General features: G+C 48.4%; 1 protein-coding gene across 1 annotated transcript in view; it reads left to right on the plus strand.

The window, feature by feature from the left end:
• The first annotated feature begins 1,808 nt into the window (after positions 1-1,808).
• The window catches only part of SLC7A4 (solute carrier family 7 member 4), a 36,740-nt gene continuing 16,296 nt past the window's right edge, over positions 1,809-22,252 (plus strand). The window contains exons 1-3 of the mRNA XM_006263068.4: positions 1,809-1,922; positions 17,243-18,316; positions 19,046-19,722. Of these exons, the coding sequence (XP_006263130.2) occupies positions 17,335-18,316; positions 19,046-19,722 (1,659 nt within the window). The 5' untranslated portion in view covers positions 1,809-1,922; positions 17,243-17,334. The remainder of the gene's footprint in view (positions 1,923-17,242; positions 18,317-19,045; positions 19,723-22,252) is intronic.

Consider the following 22,252-nt stretch of genomic DNA (forward strand, 5'->3'; position numbering starts at 1 on the left):
ACGCAAGGTGCTGCACCTCAGGAGGAATAATCAAAAGCACAAATATAAAATGGGGGACACCTGCTGAATTATGGAAAAGGGCTTGAGAGTCTTGGTTGATCACACAGAGTCAGTACAAGTTTGTAGTGTGATGCAGCCACACAAAAAGCAAATGCAGTTTTAGGCTGCATCAACAGAAGCAGTAGGTGCAAAACATGGGAGGTTACAGTGCTGCTGGGCTTAACGTTTTCAAAAGATTGCAGAGAAGTTAAAGGGTTCCAGAGGTGGACAACACCAGCAATCAAGGGCTTGAAAGCAAGTCATGAGAGGCTGAAGAAACTAGGCATGTTCAGCTTGTGGAAAAGACATTCAAGAGCAGATACGATAGTGTTCAAATAGCTGCCATAAAGAAGAAAAGCACCTTTTCTCTCTCGCGGCAGAGCAGGAGTCATGAAACAGCGACTTGACATTGTAGTCAGGTAAGTTTAGATTGGATATCCAGAAAAAGTCAGTGTTAGTATAGTGAGGCAATGGAATAGACTCCCTAGGGAAGTCGTGGACTCTGCATCAAGGGCAGTGTTCAAGGAAAGGTTGGACAGCAAATGGTTGGGGATGATCTAGGCTTAGCTATGCCCGTTTTGCTACGGATGTTTCCCATGCTTCTGGACTTTTCTAATTGTTGTTCCACCCCCTCAGGTTGGGGGACGGAGGGGGGAGGGTTGCCTTTCTCTGTAGCAGGGGGTGTTGCGCTCTACTGGGATCTCTTGAGCATATATTGACATTTCATGGAAGCTAGAGGTTGACTGATGTGGTTCCCCTGTGGCAGGTTAAGTAGGGTGTTAGTGTCACTGCTGAGGGTAGTCTTATGTAGAGTTTAGATTATACTTTGTATAGGATGGTTTGGATAAGGATGATACTGTCTCAGGCAGCAGGTTGGATTCATGAGACAACCGCTGGATGTCCCTTCCAGCCCTCCTTTCCTAAGGGTGCAGACAGAAGTGCAGCTGCCCCCTGTAACTGAGAACGTTTTTCAGGACATGTTCTGAGCTACAGAAGACACGCTGTTTTGGAACATCTTCATTTGACCCTCATGAAATGAGGGTTCAGATTTTCACCTCATCTGCCAGCCATTGTAAAGCTGTCTGCTGCCCCACACTTGGCAACACTGAGAAAGAAAAAAGATAGACACAAATGGTTCGTGATGGTGGAGGGGGTAGGTTGAGAAAGTTTCTCAGTCTATAGTATCTTATCACGGGGGTCCTCTCCGGGTGGAGTGGAGCGGTCCGTCATTGGAGATCCCTCTCGGAGTCCATCGGGTGCAGAGCGGGGTTCAGGCGGTCAGTCTGGTGGGGTTGGTGTACTGGCGGTGGCCTGTGATGTGCTCAACGTAGATGTCACGGGACCAGCAGATGGGGTCGGGCACCATGAGGCAGTGCATCAGCTTGGCATAGCCACAGGAGACGCGGCAGGCAGGCAAGACACTCTCGTTGCTTGGCTCCAAGCATTCCCATGATGGGCGCGTCGACCATGGCATCGTAGCCATGGCCCTACTACAAGACTTCAGTGGAAGCCTGCATCCTATGGTAAGCCCATAATCCAGGTGCTCCAGGGAGGAGCTGACCCTGGAAACCTGAACCATGCTCTAGCAAGAGAGATTTCTGTCTGGATAGTTGCCCGGGGCCTGCTGGGCATTTGTGGGGAGATGGTGCCTTGCGGCCATGCTGTGCCCACCTGCCCGTTCAACACGACCCCCCCCCCCCCGGGGCCGGGGCGGAGGCCGACTGTCCCTCGGGTGGCGGAGGCCGGGCTGGTCCGCGCATGAGCAGAGCATCCTCGCGGGCGGGGCGCTGTGCCGCATCCTGCCGCTGCCTGCGCGCCGCGCCCCTACCTGGCGGAGCCGCCGCCTGCAGGTGTCGTCATGCAGTGACTCAGCGTCGGGGCAGGTGAGCGGGCCCGGGCGCTGCGTGTGGCGGGGCCCGGGCGGGGGCGGGAGGAGCCGTAGGGTTGATGGGGAGCCGGCACCTGCCCCGCGGCCGGCAGCGCTGGCCGGGCCGGGCCGGGCCCGCCCGCAGTGTTGCGAGTCGGCCGGCCCCGGCCTCGCCCCGGCTTGCGTGCCGCAGAGGACGCCGACGGCCGCAGGCATGCCGGGGGTGGCTGGCAGCGCCCGAGCCGCAGCCGGAGCCGGAGCACGGGGGAGGAAATGGCTTGCGGCCCTGCGGGACGTGTAGGAGGCGGCAGGGGAAAGACAGCGTCTCCCTTGCCGAGCTGGAGGGGCGGGGCGGGGCGGGGCGGAGGGGAGCGGAGCAGCTGTGCTCGGTCAGGGGTGGGTGCAGGCGGGGATGGCCGGGGCCGGGTCGGGACCTGGCAGGGCCACGCCTGTGCGGGCAGCAGGCCCATCTCTGCGCCAAGGGTACCAGTGGCTGTGTAGAGCTCTTAATTAGGCTGTTTTTCTGAGCCCGGACAGGTGAGGTCCCTGGGCTAGAGGAAGACTACCATCCTTTCCCCTGGAGCTCTTATTTCTGGAGGAGCTGAGAGTAGTGAGCACACCACAGCCTGGCATTTTAACCACGAAGGAAAGAAAAGCAGCTGGCTACTCTGGAGGGCTTGGTGGGGAGGGGTCAAAGGGAAGCCATTTTTCTACCCTCAAGGAGGACTGAAAAAGCAGGGTGCAGTGGCATCTGGGGAGTGAGCACTGCAGCCTCCAGGAAATTGGGAAAGCAGGGTTCAGAGGGATGGCACGGTTTGGAGCTACCTGGAAGAGGGTGTTACTGGATATATGAGGCAAGGGGGTGGTGAGGTGATGGTATTGAGACCAGGGAGATCGGGAGGCTGGAATTAAAGGTCCTGAAGGTCGGGGCAATAGACAAAAAAGATTGTTAGGAGATGAAGTCTGGGCAAACTGGGAGGAAAGACAGGGTGAAGAGAGAAGTTCAGGATTTGTGTATACAGGGACAGAGAAGATCCAGGGATTGTAAAAACCAGGATAAGTGTATCTGGGAGGTGCTAAGGCCTGCAAGCTGGGACAGGGGTAGTAAGGATGGGGAAGACCAAAGACCTTTGGAGTTCCTATAGCACAGGTAGTTTGGAGATACCATTGGGAACATGAAAATTGGTCCTTAAAGATCACGGTCTCCAGGTAACTGGGCCTTCATTGGAAAGAGGAACTGGGGATTAGGTTAGCAGCTAGGGTTGAATATGGCACCTTTAGTTCTACTGTATGCAAGGCAAAAAGGCATTATTCAAAAATGGAAGACATACCCAAATGAGAAAACTGGGAAGGTACACAAACTCTGGTAGGTCAAATGTAAAATGAAATAAGGCAAGGCAAAAACAGAATTTGAGGAGCATCTTGCAAAGGATGCCAAACTTAATAATAAAAACTTTAAAAAATACATCAGGAGCAGGAAGCCAGCTAGAGAATTGGTGGGACCATTAGATGATCAAGGTGTAAAAGGTGCACTTGGGGATGATAAGCGTGTAACAGAGAAGCTAAGTAAATTCTTTACATCCGGTTTTATAGCAGAAGATATTGCTGAGATTCCCACACCAGGTCAACTCTTCCTAGCAGATGCATCTGAAGAGTTGGATCAAATTGAAGTAACAGAAGGATGTTTTAGAACAAATAGATAGATTAAACATGAATAAGTCACCAGGATGGTATATATCCAAGAGTTCAAAAGCAACTGAAATGTGAAATTGCAGAACTATTGCCAATGGTATGTAACCTATCATTACAAATGGCCTCTGTGCCAGAGGACCAGTAAATTGCCAATATAACACCCTTCAAAAAAAAAAAGTTCCAGAAGTGATCCTGGAACTACAGACCAGTGCATCTCACTCAATCCCTAGCAAGTCAGTAGAACCTATAGTAAAGAATAAAATCAGCAATCTCATGAACAAATTTGATTTGTTGAGGAAGAGTCCGCATGGTTTTTATAAAAGGAAATTCTGCTTCATCAATCTGCTGGAGTTCTTTGAGGATTGTTAACAAGCATGTGGTCAGGGGAAATACCGTTGATGTAATATATTTGGATTTTCAAAAAGCTTTCAACAAGGTTCCTTTCCAAAAGCTTTTAAGAAAACTAAGTTGCCACAGGATTGGAAAGAAGATTCTTTGATGGACTGAGAGTTGGTTAAAAGACAGAAAGCAAAGGGTATAGCTAAAAGTCGCTTTTCAGGATGGAGAAAGGTCAGTAATTGGGATCTTACAGGACTCTGTTCTGATCCTGGATTTCCCCATTTCAACATTTTCATCAATAAGCTAGAAGTAAAGGTACACAGAAAAATTTCCAAGTTTGCAGATGATACCAAATTAGTCAAAGCTTAAACTGACAGAAAAGAACTGCAGAAAGATCTTGCTAAGCTGAGCGAGTGGGCAAAAAAGTGAAAGATGAACTTCATTGTTGACAAGTGCAAAGTAATGCACACAGGGAAAAATAGCCTCAACTATACATACACAGTTCTGGGCTCTGAACTAACTGCTATGACTCAGAAAATTGACCTTGGAGTCACTGTCGTTAATTCTGTAAAAGCATCAAATCAGTGTGGAACAGCAACCAAAAAAGAAAATCATTGGGCGTTGCTAAGGAGGAAATTGAAAACAAAACAAAACCACATCATTCCACTATAGCAATTCATGGTGCACCTGCATCTTGAATACTTCATGCAGGTTTGGTGTCCACATCTCAAGATGTAGTAGTTAGAAAAGGTACAGAGAACAGCAACAAAAATGATTAGGGGTATGGAGCAGCAGCCATAACAGGAGAGACTAAAAAGGTAGGACTCTTCAGTTTGGGATGGAGAAGGCTGAGGGTCTATAAAGCCATGAAGAGTGTGGGCCAAGTGAGTAGGGAATTGCTATTCATCAAGTCCCAGAATTGTAGAACTAAGGGACACCTATTGAAATGAGCAGGAATCAGGTTTAAAACATACAAGAAAATGATTTTTATTTTTTTATACAGTGCATACTAGGTGTGCACTGATAAAGATTTCTTAGCTGATACCGATCGTCATTTATTAACCAGCCATCTTGGCTGATACCAATCTGATAACTGATTTACAGGAATGCAGCCAGGCAGCATAGAGAGCAGTGCCCTGCAGGTAAGCCTCTGAAGGGGAGGGGAGGGAAGAGGCATGGGGAGGCACAGATTGAGGCCCCCTACTGTGAGGGAGGGAGTGGGACAGGGACTGGGGGCAGCCCCAGCCAGAGGAGTAAATGGGACCCAAAGGCCAGGAGCAGGACAGAGCTATGGGCAGTTTGTCCAGTGGGGGAAAGGGGCAGCTCTCTGCCATTGTGTGCATCACTATGGAAAACATGAGGCCACATGTGTCCCCCTGTAGTTGTGTTCAGGGTGGAGGCAGGCTGCCCTCTGTGGTCTCAGGGCCAGGGGCGACGCCATCCTCTTCTTAAGTGGCGGGGCTGGGCTGGGGCTGGGTTCAGAATGGGTGGGAGCCGGATGGGCTCCGATGTGTGGGGTGGGCTGATGTGGGTGTGAGGGGGCTAAGGCAAATTTTGGGGTGGCTGTAGTCCCTGCAAGCCCTCCCTTAGCACCACCCCTGCTCGGGGCATTCTGCATTGTGGCCTTTCCCTCGGCTATAGCCACTCCAAAATTCAATTTAGCCTCCCCACCCCCCTTCCCCGTAGCCACCCCTCCAAGCACCACCACCACCGCCCACCTGCACCACACAGCTGAGCCTGCTCTGCTCTCACACACTGAACCAAGCCCTGGCCCTGCCTCCCACCAGGAAGAGGTTGACACTGCCCCTGGCCTCAAGCTCAGAGGCAGCCCGTCTCCACCCTGCGCACAAATTCAGAGGGGCACATGCCCCCCTATGCCTCCCCCAGGGGTGCATGCAGTGCTGGAGAGCTCCCCTCCGCCACAACCTCCTATGCCCTCTGGATGAGCTGTCCACAGTTCAATCCCACTCCCAGGCCCAGGGTCCCATTCACTGCACTGTCTGGGCAGCACCCCCTGCCCTTACCCCTGCCCCACTCCCTCCTTTACTGCAGGGGCCCCAGTCTGCCTCCCCCAAGCCCCTTCCCCTCCACAGACTTACCTGCAGGGCGCTGCTCTTCATACTGCCTGGCTGCACTCCTGGCCACATGCATGGCAGCTGCACGCATGCATGTGGCGTCCAGGGGCCCTGACCAGAAGGCACATTATATTTATCAGAGACATTATCAACTATACAAGCCAAAAAAAGCCAATAGCAGATAATGTTAAGTTTCCTTTTATCAGCACCGATCAGCTATGCAATCTTTATATCCGTGCACCTCTCGTGCATACTGAGCTTATTGCTACCAAAGCTTATAGAGGCAGATAGTATATCCAGGCTCACAAAGGGATTAGGCAAATTCATGGATGATGGGTCCATTCATAGTTGTTAAACAGAATAGTCAGGGATGTATCATCTGAGATCCCTAAACCAATGATAGTGGATTCCAAGAAGTGTACAACTGGGGAGTCTAGATATGATCTATTCATGTAGTCTCCCTCTACAGCAGTGGTGCTCAACCTTTCTGCTGCATGGGCTGGTTGAGTGGGGCCCAGCCAGACTATGGGCTGAATTTAGTGTGCAGAACCTAGTTTGTGGGTTGGATCTGGTCTGCAAATCACCCCTTCATGCTGCCCTGATCTGGCATGTGGAGTTATGTCACTTGGCCTGGGAGGGCAGGGGGGGCTTCCCTCAGGTCCAAAAATTTAGCATTGAGGGAGCAGTGGTAGCGTTAATTGCCATGGGGCTCCCTGAGCCACAACAATTAATGCATCTACCACTCCCCTGCTGCCAAATTTCCAGTCCCATGGGGGGCCCCATGGGCCAAATGATTGAGCTCTGAAGGCCAGATCCAGATTGTGGGCCATACTTTGAGCAGCACTGCTCTGAAGCATCTATTCCTGCCACTGTTAGAGACAGGATACTGGGCTAAATGGACCATTGATCTCAGTCACTGTGGCTCTGCTTATGTTCTTATGACTAAGGCTGAAGGACATTTCTCTAAAGTTATAAAACTCAATAAGATGTATGGCTCCCTACGGGGACAGCACACTACCCACAGAGAAGGGACTGCAGCTATTACATGGTGGATGCAGTGCCCCTATCAACCAAGCAGGTGGTGAAATACAGTTAATAGCCACAGGGCTAAGAGGGGGCACTGCCAAGCAACAACTATAGTCAACAGTGAGGGAGCTCTTGAAAACTCTGTTATGCATGGGCGGGCTTGCTGCAGGAGCAGGGGCAACAAAGTATAGGGCAGGAAACTAGGTCCTGTGTCTCTTGGCCTGCCCAGAGGTGATAAGTGTGCAGGGAGTGTGACATTCCTTCTCCTACCACACTGGTAGGCAAGTAACCAAACTAGATTCTTGGATGCAGAGAAGTGTTTATATGGATATGAGGTTTGGCTGATCATCTACCTTGCTGAATTTGTTTAGGGCTGTTCACACCCTCAGTCAGATGAGCCCATGCACTTCTGCCCACTTCTGACAGGGGTGGCTAAACAATTTAAAATATTTCTCTCATCTCTTAGTCCATAGGTTAGAGCTATCCTACTTCAACAGAACTAGAGTTTGAGACCAAAAAAGAATGCCCCTTTTGCCTGACAGTTAAGACAGTCACTTGAGTAATGGCATATCCTGTTTCCATTCCCTACTCCAGTGAATGATGAATTATTTGTATGAAATGGAACAGCTCCCACAGGAGGGATGGAGGGTCTCCAAGTTCCAGCTCAAGTATAGCCAAGGGGCTAAGGAAGATAGGAAATTTCCTTGGAGGAAATTGAGCATAGATCTACTACATTGGGTGCGAGCTTTAAGCTACTGCATAAAGAAACCTACTTTGCATAAACCCGCACCCCCATCCCCAAACTGTACAATGAATCTGGATCAAATTTACAAACATTTGGGAGTTGACTGAAACTGCATTTTTAATTTACTGTTAACTGAAAAAAATTCCTGCCACATATTAAAATATCTGATTAAAAGCAGTGTCCCCCTGTATCACTAGCACAACAACTGGTCTTTGTGACCTTTAGCCTCTCATGCCTCATGGAGAGTTAAGAGACTGGAAGCAGTGGAAGCCAATCTTTTTGGCAGCCATGCCACAAATTAGCTCTGTGCTTTCCTGGAGTAGTACTCCAATCCCTTTCCTCTGCCTGTTCTGCTGCATTTCTTTCTGCTTTCTATTTTGTGTTTCTTCCCTGATTTCTTTGCTTTGCTTCCTGATTCCTGTCCTATTTGCTGCTGTGCTGCCTGTCCCCTTCCTGAGCTGCCACATGCCATATACAGACGATGCCTGCACCACTTGCGGCACTTATACAGCAGGTTGGCCACCCTTACTAGAGTTCCTTGTCCTGCAAGCCAGGGTTCTAGTTCTGGGCTGTGTGTCACCCCTTAACACTGCATCTGTGGCATTAAAGGAGGTGGAACAGGTGTGGGAATTTCCCTGGCAAAGGGAATATGTGGTCACAAACTGAGATCCCATCATAGAGCCATGGTGGAAGAAAGGTGCTGAAGCAAGGTTGGTTTGCTAAAGTCTTTGGGCTGCCGGACAATTTTATAGGTAGCAGCCATAAAGTAGAAGCCCCAGAATGCTCTAACTTTTACTTTTAGGCCCAGGCCTCCTCTTTAATCACAAAGGAGAACATACCTTTTCCCCATCTTTGCAGCCAGGTTTGAACCAGAAGTTTGATACATCTTCTATTTACACACAGGAGAAGGTTTAATTTGTCCGTCAAGCTCATTCTGTGTCCCCTGCACCATCTTTTTGCACTATTTGACATTTTCAACTTTCCTGACTTGTGCACAACCTGACCTAGCACAACTTTCCTTAATACCAAATTGGTCAGGTGTCCTTGTGACATTTTGGGGGGCAATGCCAGGTTTCTCTAAGTTCTTATCTCTCGTGCAGGTTGTTTTAGCTAGTCACAGCTTTTAAAAATGGAAAGACAATCATAAAATCAGCAGGATAGAAACTGTTTTACTTTTGTTTTTAAAAGTAATATATTTTAATGTAATTCATAGGTTTTTTAATCAGAAGAAAAATTCAGACTTTTTATCATATGAGACAAAATGCACTCCCAAAGTGGGTCAGTTGCTGGGTTGGAACCTCTGCCTAGATCCACAGTAGAAGCCTCTGTCACCTAAGTTAATCAAGTAATTGGTAGCAGTCATAGGTGAGCCCGCTGCTTAGGGAGGATGAGACACTGCACAGCTATTTACTAACAACAGGAGAATTGAGAGATTAAAATCCTGAGTTCAGTCTTAAATTTTTCTAACCTAGCCAATTCCTGTCCATGTTTCCTGCTCTGTTCTTCATTCCTTTGTATTTGAATTAGAAGTCTGTTTGGTGTTTTTGGTTTGGTTTCTTTTGGGGGGGGTGGGCAGGGGCAGTGGGATTTCCTCTTGCTTCTGTTGCCACAGTGGCTCTTTGTGTTTGGAAGGAAGAAGTATTAGAAAAGCCCTTTGGAGCCCTGGAATGGAGCCTTCTCAGTCTTGTTGTCATATTGGTGAAGTGTGGTGTGGAGCATGCTCTGTGCAGATGAAATCTTGACAGCATAAGTCTGTTAACTCTCAAATCTGTGTGAACTTCAGTTTTTAACCTTAGCAAATGTGGGCAGATTTTCATGGAGCTGGCAAATCACAACCCTTTGATGACCCCTCTGCCAAATGTCAAGCCCCTGATCCAAAACCTGGAGGAACTAGAGCTTCTTAATGAAATGGATGAAAAAAAAAAAATGGGCAACAATATAGTTTTCAGAACCTTATTCTTGGAAGCAGCTGGAACAATTCTTAATTTTTTAAAAAATAAAATTCAGTCTGAGCCAAACAGCTTTAGAAATTTCAGTTAAAATAATAATAATAAGGAACTGAAAATGGGAACTTATGCTTGAAAGTGTTAGTGAAGTGTAATTGAAGGCAGCACAATCAACTCTCCCTATAATATTCTGGATTCCTGTTTCAAAAATTCTTCCTCTCCCTTGGAAGTGGATTCTGTATATACATATGAAAGCCACTGTGAATGTTGGAAAGGACCTCTGATGTGTTAATGGAGCAGGTATACAAGCTTAGCGAATAATTGTTTTTCATAGATTCATAGATTCATAGATGTTAGGGTCGGAAGGGACCTCAATAGATCATCAAGTCCGACCCCCAATTGATCTGTGATCCCCTGGCTGCATCATCAGAGCACTCACTGGATAGACATACTACAAAATGCACCATAAATGATATGCACCCTTGATGGACAGCCAAAGCAGGTCTGTGTTTCTGGGCCTGGGAAAATTGGGGCTGCCCCTCACCAGCTATATGCCTGTTGGAAACCTTTCCTAGGCCTCTCTACCTCCCTTGTCTTTACTGGTAAGCTCTGGGAGTTGGGAGAGGAGCCTTAGTGCTTATGATGTTGGGTGTTAGATATTTAGTATCTGGGTAGTGCTTTCTATTTCTAGGCTACTTGATGTCTCGGACGGCCGGAGCTGACTCGAGGTGATATACAAATTGCTCAGTCGTTTGGGCGGCCTGGTGAATGGAGAGGGAGACAAAGCGTATTGGTTGCGAAAAGCTTTACTTAGGCCGCTAGTAGCCGCGACACGGGTGGTCCGGTCGCTTAAACAACTCCATGAGTTGCTCCAGCTGGCAAGGCTCAGGCCAGCTAATCCATCCACAAATTAAGCCGGCAGGGAAAGGGTACATCGAAGGATTGCGCTCGGCGACGAGGAGAAGAATCGATAGGTGATCAGGCTATCGATCAGCTCAGCTGCAAGTCGGATATCTTTAGAGGCACTCTGCAGTGTGCTCAAAGTTCTCTGACTTGGGCGGAAGTCGCACAAAATTTTATACGGCCAGCAAGCCAATTACTAGCCGCCACGTAGGAATAATTTAGAACTGGCCAATAGCAGGACACAAATTTGCATGCGAATGGCGGGAACTCTCTTGCACCAGGGTTTTCTGTTGCAGCAGAAAACTTTTGCTGTGCACAGAGACTCATGTGGCGGAAAAATTCCATCGTGCCGAGGCACTAAAATCATTGGGTTGTGACGTGCCCCCTTGCCGACGGCACAACTGGAATTTTAGACACGTGAGCACGTTATAGAGAATTTTTGTTTCAGGATTCGCTGGCCTGACGGACCTTAAGCAACCAACATATATATAAACAAACAATTTTACAGAACGGTCTTTTTAACAAACTACAAAACACAATAACTTAAACATATAACAACAACTATTAGTTATCGTCTGATTGGAGAACATCTGTTTGGGACTCCCCTTGTTTATTAGTCAGTGCACAATGAAATAATCACCGCGGGACATCCGTCTTCTCCTATAACAGACAGTGCCAATTAAAATACTTAGCAAAATGAGAGAGGAGCAGCGCCATAGCAAGTTCTGGGCCGATGGACATTCGCTGCCTCGGTGCCCCCTCCATAGCCGTTATTACGTTGACTTAAGGGGAACCGCAGTTGGGTGCTCGACGGATCTCACAATCGAGCAGCTGTGGATTACTGCTTTGTTGAAGTCGGGCCTGTAAAGAAAGAAACAACAACAGAACAAAACAAAAGAGAATCGTAGTTGAATTTACTATAAGGATACTAGGTGAACGTCGGAACAACGAGTCATCCAGTTGTGATGAACGATAATAGGGGGACGATCGGGCTTTTCCTCTAATTGGACAGAATAGGTATTAGGATATTGTCCCGACCGTTGAACTGCTCCCTCGTGAACTTGCGGATGAGACTGCTGGGGGTGCGGTATCAAGATCCACACTAACTCATCTGGTTGGAACTTAGGTTCCCAAGGCAGAGGTTTCTTGACATTAGCTTCGTCCCATAACGGTTTTGCGGTGTTCAGTGAGATGAGAACATCATGATTGAATTTAGTCCAGTTTTTAAACATCCCTCCTCCTCTGAAACGAAGTTGTTCTTTGTACAGGCCTATATGTCTTTCTACAACGCCATTGGACTGCGGGTGGTACGGCAGATGGAGATGCCACGTTACATTGTGAAGACGAGCAAATCTGTCTAGAGCATTAGAGTTAAAAGGGGGTCCTCCATCAGACTGAATCTCATGAGGAGGTTGCCAGGTAGCAAATACAGCAGTTAAGGCAGAAATAACAGCAGTGGCATTGCTTTTCCGTAAGGGAATAACTTGTAACTGTCTTGTTCCCAAGTCAACAACAACTAATCCTTTATTTGGCGGCTTAGACCCTGGGAGGGGTCCTAGCAGATCTACCTGCCAGACTTTTCCTGCTTGGAACTGTGAAGAGTCGAAAGCTCCGAGCTGATGTTTGGTTCTATGACACTTCTCCTTAGCGCATATCTCACAGGCCTGAGCTACCTTTTCCCAATCGCGCCAAACTCCATATGAGACCGTCTCCGAAATGGTTCGACACCAACATTGATGGCAAGCTCGTGGTCCTGGGTGACCCCAATTTTCATGAAGCCACGTGAGGAACGGATTTATTTCAGGACCGGAGGTAGATGTGATAAGCAAAACTACGTTGGTCCGGAGTGGGTCTTCTAAGAGCTTATCAATGACCTCATGTACTGGATCAGTATCCGGACGGTGTGACTTAGTGTGCCTAACCAATGAGAGTCATGCAAATTTGGTTAATGTTTTCCAGATGTCTTGCCAATCATTCAAATTTTCGGTGGGAAAGGCTGTACCCGTAAGAATTTTATAAATGTACTGCGAATCGATTGCGATGATTGGAACAGGGAGCGAGTCGTTATGATGTGTCAGACAATGTTCCAGTACTTTGAGGAATCCTAACAATTCACATTTTTGGGCCAAATTGTCATCTGGGTAGGCTTGAAATATTTCCTTATCGTGACAAGCCTTGCAGTAATACCCATAGCCTCCGCCATGTCGGGAGGTTCCATCTGAAGCCATCCATGCCGGGGCAGAAGTTCCATACAGTGTAGGGACCTTTTCCTCATCTTCTGGGCTGGGATTATGCGTCATATCTTCTAACTTCCAGCAGTGCCAGTTGTAATGGTGGGTAAGCACCAGTGTATTCCACGTTTTAGGCTCCTCCTGAAAATGCAGGTCGACTTTTTCCGCATTCAGCAAGGGTAACAATGTGGCACCGGGAGCACATAGTGTTCCATGCCCCCTTGCTAATGGCTCCACTAATTGTTTAGCTAGGAGGATTTTTCCTACAGCTCCATATCGATGTTGTGCCGCTTGAAGTGTTTTATGGGCAGTGTATACTAGCTCATCGCAAGGGTTGTGCACAACAGCCCATACGTGGTTTGTAGTGAACCCAAGAGTTACGGTTAATGACTCGCCCAGATCGATGACGTGAAGCTGTGTGTTTTTAACCGTGGCTAGAAGGCGAAGCAGGTTCCGCTGATCTCCTTTCGTCCAGGGCATGGATTTTCGGGATTTGTCACGGATCTGTCGCTGCAACTTAGTGAGGAGCGCCAAATCACTGGGTTCAACATAATGCCGGTACCAATTTAAACGACCCAAAAGCTGTTGAAAATGTCTCTTAGTAACAGGGAGGAATGTTTTTAATGGATCGATGTTAGGACCATCATGCGAGATTCCGTGGCGGATGGAACCGATGTATCGGGTGCCAAGGAACGTGATGTCATCTACAGGATGTAGGCATGACTTTTCCTCGTTGATCGTCCATCCCTCGCTTTGAAGGTGAGCAACTAGTTGGTTGACTATACTAGTAACTACGGAACTGTCACGACCCATGATAGCAATATCATCGACACAACTCCAGATTCTTAATTCCTCCTCTGGAGGAAGAGAATGTGAGGCTTGAAAATTCTTCAGGGTATTATTCATGGCACCAGTAGCCAACGACAGAGCGTTGCAATATCCCTGTGGACAAACCGTCCACCTGTACATAGTGCCATCAATGCACATATTTAGTATTCCTTCAGGGTCAGTTATTGGGATGGAAAAGAACATGTTTTTCAAATCCAGTGTGACTCTGACCCACTTACTTTGCTGGAATTGTGCCATCTCGAACATACATTGTGGCAGAGTAGAAGGATTAGGTTGTTGAAGTACTTGACATCTTTTGTTGACCTCTCTATAGTCTACGACTAGCTGGGCTTCGTTGGGCTTTCCAGGTTTCGCAACTCCCTGTCCTGGTGACAAGTAGGTGCTAGCAGTTACGTTTTTAATACAACCTCGTTGCTCGAGTCGCCGCAGGAGGTCAGTAAGGGACTTTTTTAGGGGACCCTTGGTTGGAATTGGCCGATATCGCCAGGTGGAGGTGTTACGACGTGTTGGTCAATGCCAATCCTGCTCTGGGATAATAATGGGTAAGGCTTGTAGCACTTGTTCTTTAAGGTTAAGCACTCTTATCCCTGGGATTCCTAGAATGTTGATGCCCCCTAGGACAGCCTCTAGGGGGTATCGGTGGCCTTGGACTGAGAATTTGACCTTTGTGGTGACTGCAATAGCGTTAAGCCCTTGTACCTTGATTGTTTTGGTGGTCTTCTGGTGAGGTATCATTGAGGTAATCACATTGACTTGAGCTCCAGTATCGAGAAGGAAGAATACTTGTTGCTGGTCATCTGGATCATTAGGGTTGTAAACAGTGAGTTCGGCATAAGGACAAGGGTCAGTGGGGTCAGGTTTGAGTTGGAGAAGGCCGCCGGCAGAGCCGACGGCCATTATTCATTTTTTGGTGGGTCTTCGAATTTGAATCCTAATGCTTCGGCCAGACGACGTTGGGTCCTTTCTCCCAAAATGCGCAACTGATACATTTTAAGTCCAGAGTGGGCGAGAAGAAACCCGAACATACTTTTTTCCTTCAAGGTTCTTGGAGGTGACCACCATGGCTCTCACCAGGGGGTAAACTCTTGACGTCTTGGTTTCGGTGTTTCAACTGGGTATGCTGAAGATCGGTCTCTTATATCATCAGAAGTTCCTTCACTTTGTTTCATGAGCGCCTGCAGTCATGGGAGGTGGCCTAAGAGATTTCCCACTGGCTGACCTGCCATCAGGTTCAAAAAGAGTCGGAGCGTAACAGCATTTGCTTCTCTGTATACCTCTACACAGGCGTCTATAGCTTCCAGGGGCATTGGAATTGCCCCGGGGTCCGATAGGTGGCGATGAGCCCATCTCTCTTTGCATTGGGCTGCTGTTAGCCCCGTTGGATTCGTTCTCGGGCTCCATGAAAGGTATGATACTCCGATTATGGCTAGGAGGAGTTGCTCTGCAGTGGCCTTCTGCGGGCGACCCTCATGCCAGGTGTGAAATTTGTGGGTTACCTGTCCCACTGCAAGCGCCGGGAGCGGGATGGGCCAGTGTGCACTGTCCGTGACCATGTTCAAATCAGTAGCACGCCCTCCGCTCCACACCGCTTGTCGGGTCAGAGCACTCGCTTCTTCCCGGTCTAAAGTGTCAGATCCGAACTCCACTATTAATTGTCCCAACCACATGGCCAAAGTTTCTTCTGATTTTATTTTAGATTCTCTGCGAAGTTCCTGAATTTCTGGTCAAGTGCGTGTGCGAGAGGTAACAGTGGTACGCATAGTACCTTCTTCATCCGCAACACGCTTCATCACAGCTATCGGGTGAGCTGCGGCAGAGAGAGAGTTAAATTCTTCATGCGGGACTGTTGGGTACAACCCTCCTCCCATTGCCCCCTCCCCATGGCAAGGAGGCGGGGCCGTTGGGAACGACGTCACCTTAGGGGGCGGAGTTGCTAGGCGGATCCCCACCGGGTCTTCCGAAGCTCCGCCTCTCTTTTCTGGGTTCCCTGGATGGCTCGCGTTTCTTTCGGTGCCATTTTCTGTCAGCGGCATCATGCGGCCAGCGCTATTGATAAGCGTCGCTCCGGAACTTTTTGCCGTCCGCTCCAGCGACTCTTTACCCGCTGTATGCAGCTGAGCCTCCAAATTTGCGTATTCCCTTAGTAGACCTGCTACTGTATGGAACAACGCATTCATCATCTTTCCCTTCTTCCATTTAGTTAAACCCCATTTGGGCACGTGACGGCCCTTGGTCTCCAGGTCCTCGTGGAGCTGAACGAGGAGCTCATGGCCCCGTGACCCAGGCACCAAATCCGGACAGTTGAACCAGTCTGTGGGGGTGGGTTCCCCTCCTTCCCTTAAGTATCGGGTGCATTGAGCGAACTCCTGAGCGGGGGTCAGCTTTTCTGCCTTCCACGCCTTCACCCCGGCTAGGGATATGGTCGATGCTTCCTCCAAGGGTCGATAATAGACCCGGTCGCTCCCCATTATGCATCCGAACTCCCCAAGGGATAGCTTAGTTCTCCACTCTTTTATGACTGCTTCTTCTTTCTTTACAGAGAAGTAGCCATCAATATTCCATTCATCCCCTTCTACCACCTGGTGGTAAGCAATATGCGCCTATAGATCGTTTGCATTCTCTACGCAGCGAATCCCGGTGCGCCAAGGGCAGCACCCAATTAGACTCATCTCCATCACTGTGCCCTTGTATCCCATCCTCGTCGCCATGTCTCAGACGGCCGGAGCTGACTCGAGGTGATATACAAATTGCTCAGTCGTTTGGGCGGGCTGGTGAATGGAGAGGCAGACAAAGCGTATTGGTTGTGAAAAGCTTTACTTACGCCGCTAGTAGCCGTGACGCAGGTGGTCCTGTCGCTTAAACAACTCCACGAGTTGCTCCAGCTGGCAAGGCTCAGGCCAGCTAATATATCCACAAATTAAGCCGGCAGGCAAAGGGTACGTCGAAGGATTGCACTCGGCGACGGGGAGAAGAATCGATAGGTGATCAGGCTATCAATCAGCTCAGCCGCAAGTCGGATATCTTTAGAGGCACTTTGCAGCGTGCTCAAAGTTCTCCGACTTGGGCGGAAGTCGCACAAAATTTTATACGGCCAGCAAGCCAATTACTAGCCGCCACGTAGGAATAATTTAGAACTGGCCAATAGCAGGACACAAATTTGCATGCGAATGGCGGGAACTCTCTTGCACCGGGGTTTTCTGTTGCAGCAGAAAACTTTTGCTGTGCAAGAGACTCTCATGTGGCGGGAAAATTCCATCGTGCCGAGGCACTAAAATCATTGGGTTGTGACACTTGAGATGGGAGCTTTTGCCACCTCCAGGGCTAGGACTGGTTTGTGTTAAGTCACAGGTAGAAGTAAGCACTGGCTCATGTTTGTGTCATATGTTAGAGAAAGGACTCTCTTGCATTTGGGCTGTGGAGGAAGGATTGGATGATGTTTGAGTCTCATACTGGGGAGAAGGGCTAGTTCATGTTCGGGCAATATGTGGAGAGGAAGAGCCAGTTCATGTTTTCTTTCTCCCCCTCCCTAGATCTCTGACTGGGAAGCTTCTGAGGGACATTCTGACCTAAGGTCCACCTCCTTCTGCTGGCCTTCCTGAAGGCAGGACCTTATCTGCCCAAGATGGCGAGTTGGCTGCCTCGGTCTGCAGACCTGGCCCGTTTCTGCCAGAAACTCAACCGAGTGAAGACATTGGAAGATGACATGATGGAGACATCTTTCAACAGATGCCTGTCCACTGTTGACCTGACATTATTGGGCATTGGGGGTATGATTGGTTCTGGTCTGTATGTGCTCACAGGCACAGTAGCCAAGGAAATAGCTGGCCCTGCCGTCATTGTCTCTTTCATAATTGCTGGCTTTGCCTCTCTGTTGGCAGCCCTTTGCTATGCCGAGTTTGGTGCCCGGGTACCGAAGACAGGATCTGCATATATGTTCACCTATATTTCTGTGGGTGAAATCTGGGCCTTCCTGATTGGCTGGAATGTGCTGCTGGAGTACATGATTGGGGGGGCTGCAGTGGCACGGGCATGGAGTGGCTATCTGGACTCTATATTTAACCACAAAATAAAGAATTTCACTGAGACCTATGTGGGCACATGGCATGTGCCTTTCCTGGCTCATTACCCTGACTTCTTGGCATCGGGAATCCTGCTGATAGCAACAGCTTTCATCTCTTTTGGAGCCAAGGTGTCCTCTTGGCTTAACCATGTGTTTTCTGCCATCAGCATGGGCGTAATCCTGTTCATCCTCATTATGGGATTCATTCTTGCAGAGCCTAAGAACTGGAGTGTCAAAGAAGGTGGCTTTGCCCCATATGGACTGTCAGGCATTATGACTGGCACTGCCACCTGTTTCTATGCCTTTGTTGGCTTTGATGTCATAGCAGCCTCCAGTGAAGAAGCCAGAAATCCCCAAAAGGCTGTCCCCAGAGCAATAGCCTTCTCCTTGGGCCTAGCCACAGGATCCTATATCCTCGTGTCCATGGTGCTGACACTAATGGTACCCTGGCACACCCTGGACCCTGACTCTGCCTTAGCAGATGCCTTTTACAGAAGAGGTTACTCCTGGGCAGGGCTTCTAGTAGCTGCTGGCTCAATTTGTGGTAAGTCCATACAGGCTGAATTCTCTTATTTCTGGGACCTTAGCTAGCAGTCAGATCTGTTTCTGCTGCAGTACAAACTTTCTGGCTTGTCCTTCAGTTAGTTCATAACCTCAGAACTAGTGGTTAGACATGAATTCTGGGTTCTATTTCCATCACTGCCTCCATTTTACCTAATATAAAATGGAAATAGTACTTGCCTGTCTGAATGTTGTCTGTCAGAGCAAGCTAGACAAAGCAGACTCCCTATCTTTTGAGGCTCCTGCAATTTAGGACTTATTTCAAGGAGAGGAGCACAAGCTTCCTTTGTCTGAGGTTGCTTTTCAGTCTTTTCCCAGGGCACGGGCTCCATTAAGTAGGTCAAACTGAGAGTCCTGGTTGACCTTCCTGTTCCCAGGCAATCAATTTCTAGGGTAAAGTATTTTCTGGGGCATTAGCTCTGCCCTGTGCCTGGTTTCTCCTGCCCCAAGGAGAACTATCAAGGAGAGTAAGTCTTTGCTGGGGCAATGGGATGAGTATATTTTGAGGGTGTGCAGGACAGAAAAAGGACAGTCTTGTAGTAGGAGGGTGGAGACAGAGGGATCCCCTTGCTGTCAATATGTACATAAGTCCACGAGCTTACTGCTGCCTTGGTCTTGAGTCCAAGAGTGTAGCATCTTTCCCATCAAGGTTTTGGATGGCATGATATGTGGCTATGCTTGTGGCTTCACTCTCTCTTCATATCTTTTTCAGCAATGAACACAGTTTTGCTGAGCAACCTCTTCTCTCTGCCCAGGATTGTCTATGCCATGGCAGAGGATGGCCTCTTCTTCCAGGTGTTTTCCCAGGTACACCCCCGCACACAGGTGCCTGTGATTGGCATTGTGGTGTTTGGGGTGCTTATGGCTGTGCTGGCTCTCATCTTTGACCTAGAAGCTCTGGTGCAGTTCCTGTCCATTGGTACATTGCTGGCTTATACTTTTGTGGCAGCCAGCATCATTGTGCTGCGCTTTCAGCAGGGGAAGCCAGCAGCTCCCTCACACCTCACTGGAAATCAGCCCAGCCCTGGACCAAGTGAGGGCCCTAGCACCAGTGGGCTGAAGGAATATGAGTCCTTCTCAGACAAGCTGCAGCTTGTAGACAAAGATAAAGCTAAGGAGCACCGGGAGCCTGGACAGCTGAAGGCAGCTTTTGAGCCATACCTCGAGTTCCTCAGCGACTTCTACCCCAGAGAAGTGGTCACTGTGGCTGTGATTACCTTGATGGTGTCTGCCATATGCCTTTGCTCCATCTTGGTGTTTGGAAACTCTCACCTCCACCTGCCCACTTGGAGCTACTCCCTGCTACTGGTACTCTTCAGCTTGGGATTTCTACTCAGCCTGTTCCTCATCTGGGTCCATGAGCAGCAGCAGAGAATGCAAACCTTTCAGGTAGCCACCTGCCTTGTGCCTTCTCATTGAATGTTGGGCCAGAGGAAGACTGGAATGGCTCATGCCTACCACTGTCATGTGATATCTGCAGTAGAGGGGAAGGCTGAATTGATGGGTAAAGAACAGACAAGGAACAGCTCAATTCTTTGTACTGTCACAAAAAATGGCTCTGGGTGGGTCACTTCCCTTTCTGTCAATGGACTCTATAATTGGTGGGGGCTGAGAAGTTGCACCATCTTCCTAAAGTTTACATAGCACTTTATAGACAAGTTGTTCTTGGGCCCTTGGATTTCAGTATTGTTATTAATGATTTGGAAGAAAATACAAAACCAAAGCTGGTCAAATTTGAGGATGACACAAAACTCAAAAGAGTTCCAAATAGGGCCAGCACAGTTACATGATGATCTGGTCATTTGGTGAGCAGAGTTCACAGTAATGTATATTCTAGTACAGACAAGGACAAGAAACAAAGGAGTTAGGTCGCACAAATTGAACGTAATTCATCTGACAAGGGACTAAGGCATCACAGTGAAAACCAGTGGAGTGTGAGCTCCCAGTGCCATTCTATGGCTAAAAAGACAAACATGACCCTTGGCTGTATAAGCAGGGATGTATTACATAGATGTACACAGGTGCAACTATCTCTGGTTCCTGGCAGACATTACATTTAAGATGATAATTTTATTGTTGGTTCACTTCACACCCTTAAATTGCATATGTGGCCAAGCTGACTGGGGGTCAACCTCAGGAGCCCTTGACTCCCATGCACTCCTAAGGCTGAGAGCATTAGTCAGCTGACTGCTGCTTCCAGCCTCAGGGGCACTTTGGAGTCGAGTGCTCTGATGTGCCCCCAAGGCTGGGAGCTGAGATCAGCTGCTAATCCCAACTGTGGAGGCACACTGGAGCCCTTGGCTCGAATGCGCTGCCACAGCTGGGAGCTGCAGCTGACTGGGGCTCCCAGCCTCCAGAGTGTAGTGGAGCCCCTTACTGCACTGTGTCCTGCAGGCTGGGAGCTCTAATCAACAGCTCCCAACCTCCAGAGCACAACAGAGTCAAGGGCTTTGCTGTACCTTGGAGGCTAGGAAAGCAGATCAGGTGGTCTGCACCCATGCCTCCAGGGCACAACTGTAATCATGGGTTCTGCTGCACCCTTGAGGCTGGGAGTGTAGACCACCTGATCTGCATTCCCAGCTTTGGGTGCAGCAGAGCTGTTGATTTTGCTATGGCCTGGAGGCTAGAAGTAGCAGCTGATAGGGCTCCCGGCTCTTGGGGAGATGGAGTCAAGGGCTCTGGTGCACCCCTGAAGATTGGAGGAATAGTCATTTGATCAACTTCTTACTTAGGGGAGCAGGGGAAGCATAGGATCATGATGGGGATCCCCGCTCCCATAATTGTGCCTCCTGCCATGCACATGTAGCATGACAGGAAGTACGATCATTGGATGTGCACATCAGATCTCATGGAACATTTACTTGAATGTCTGCTGGGTCTGCAACTAGCATTACTGACACCATGGCTGGATACTATGTTGAGTGTTCAGGTCCTAATTTTAAAAGGACTGATTGAAAAAACCACAATAAAGATGTGTGCTCTGGAAAATTGGTGTTCTAAGTAATGTCTAAGAATCCAAATCAGTTTAGCTCCCTGAAAAAAAGGTTGAGAGGAGATTTAATCACTATCTGTTGATATCTACATGAGAAGGACGTTTCTGATAAAAGATTACTTCTGAATTTGGTGAAAGGAAACCATACAATGACTGGATATGAAACTAGACAAATCAAAATTAGAAATAAAGTGCAAATATTTAACAGGGAGGGGAATTAACCATTGTAACAGGTAACTTTGGAACCTGAATGTTCACTCCTTTGAGGCCAATAAGTAAAAATTTGATATCTCAAAAAAATTGCTGCAGCTCAATCCAGGTAAAGGAATCTGTTTAGAAGTCTTTGTCCTGTTCTGTACAGGATGTCAAACTGGATATTCAGAATAGTCCATTCTGGCCTAAAACTTGTGAAGACCTCTCTGATTTCAGTTTGAGGAAGGAGCCTGTTTCCTGACCCTTGCTTAGCATAACCCAGCCTTTAAAACAGGAGTCAAAAGAAGGGACTTGAACTTTGACAGGGCAGAGTTTGGGCCCAGCTTGTGACTTGATGCCCATCAGTCAGATCTGCTAGGAAGGCTGAGCAACCAGGGCAGTGACAATATCCAATATTGCTGTCATGGTCAGGAAAAGGACCTAGCAGGATGGGGAGCAGTGGGAAGTCTCAGTGGTGACCTCCACATGCCAGAATCTCTGCTTTACAGCAGCATAATTATGTAGTTGGCTGCGTGGAAAAGACAGGGTGGGCTAAAGGAGAGAAATGGGGTCTGCCACACACTCGGAGGGCTGCATTGAAATAAAGGAGGTAGAGCTATTAAGCAATCTGTCGCAGGTTTTGAATACAAATCTAAACTTCAAGGTAAAAGATTAGCCCCTCTGGTCTGAACTCTTGTCAGTTACAAGCCATTAAATTTAATTAATATACCATAT

This window comes from Alligator mississippiensis, chromosome 10, assembly GCF_030867095.1.
Source record: "Alligator mississippiensis isolate rAllMis1 chromosome 10, rAllMis1, whole genome shotgun sequence".
NCBI classification, from domain to species: Eukaryota; Metazoa; Chordata; order Crocodylia; family Alligatoridae; genus Alligator; species Alligator mississippiensis.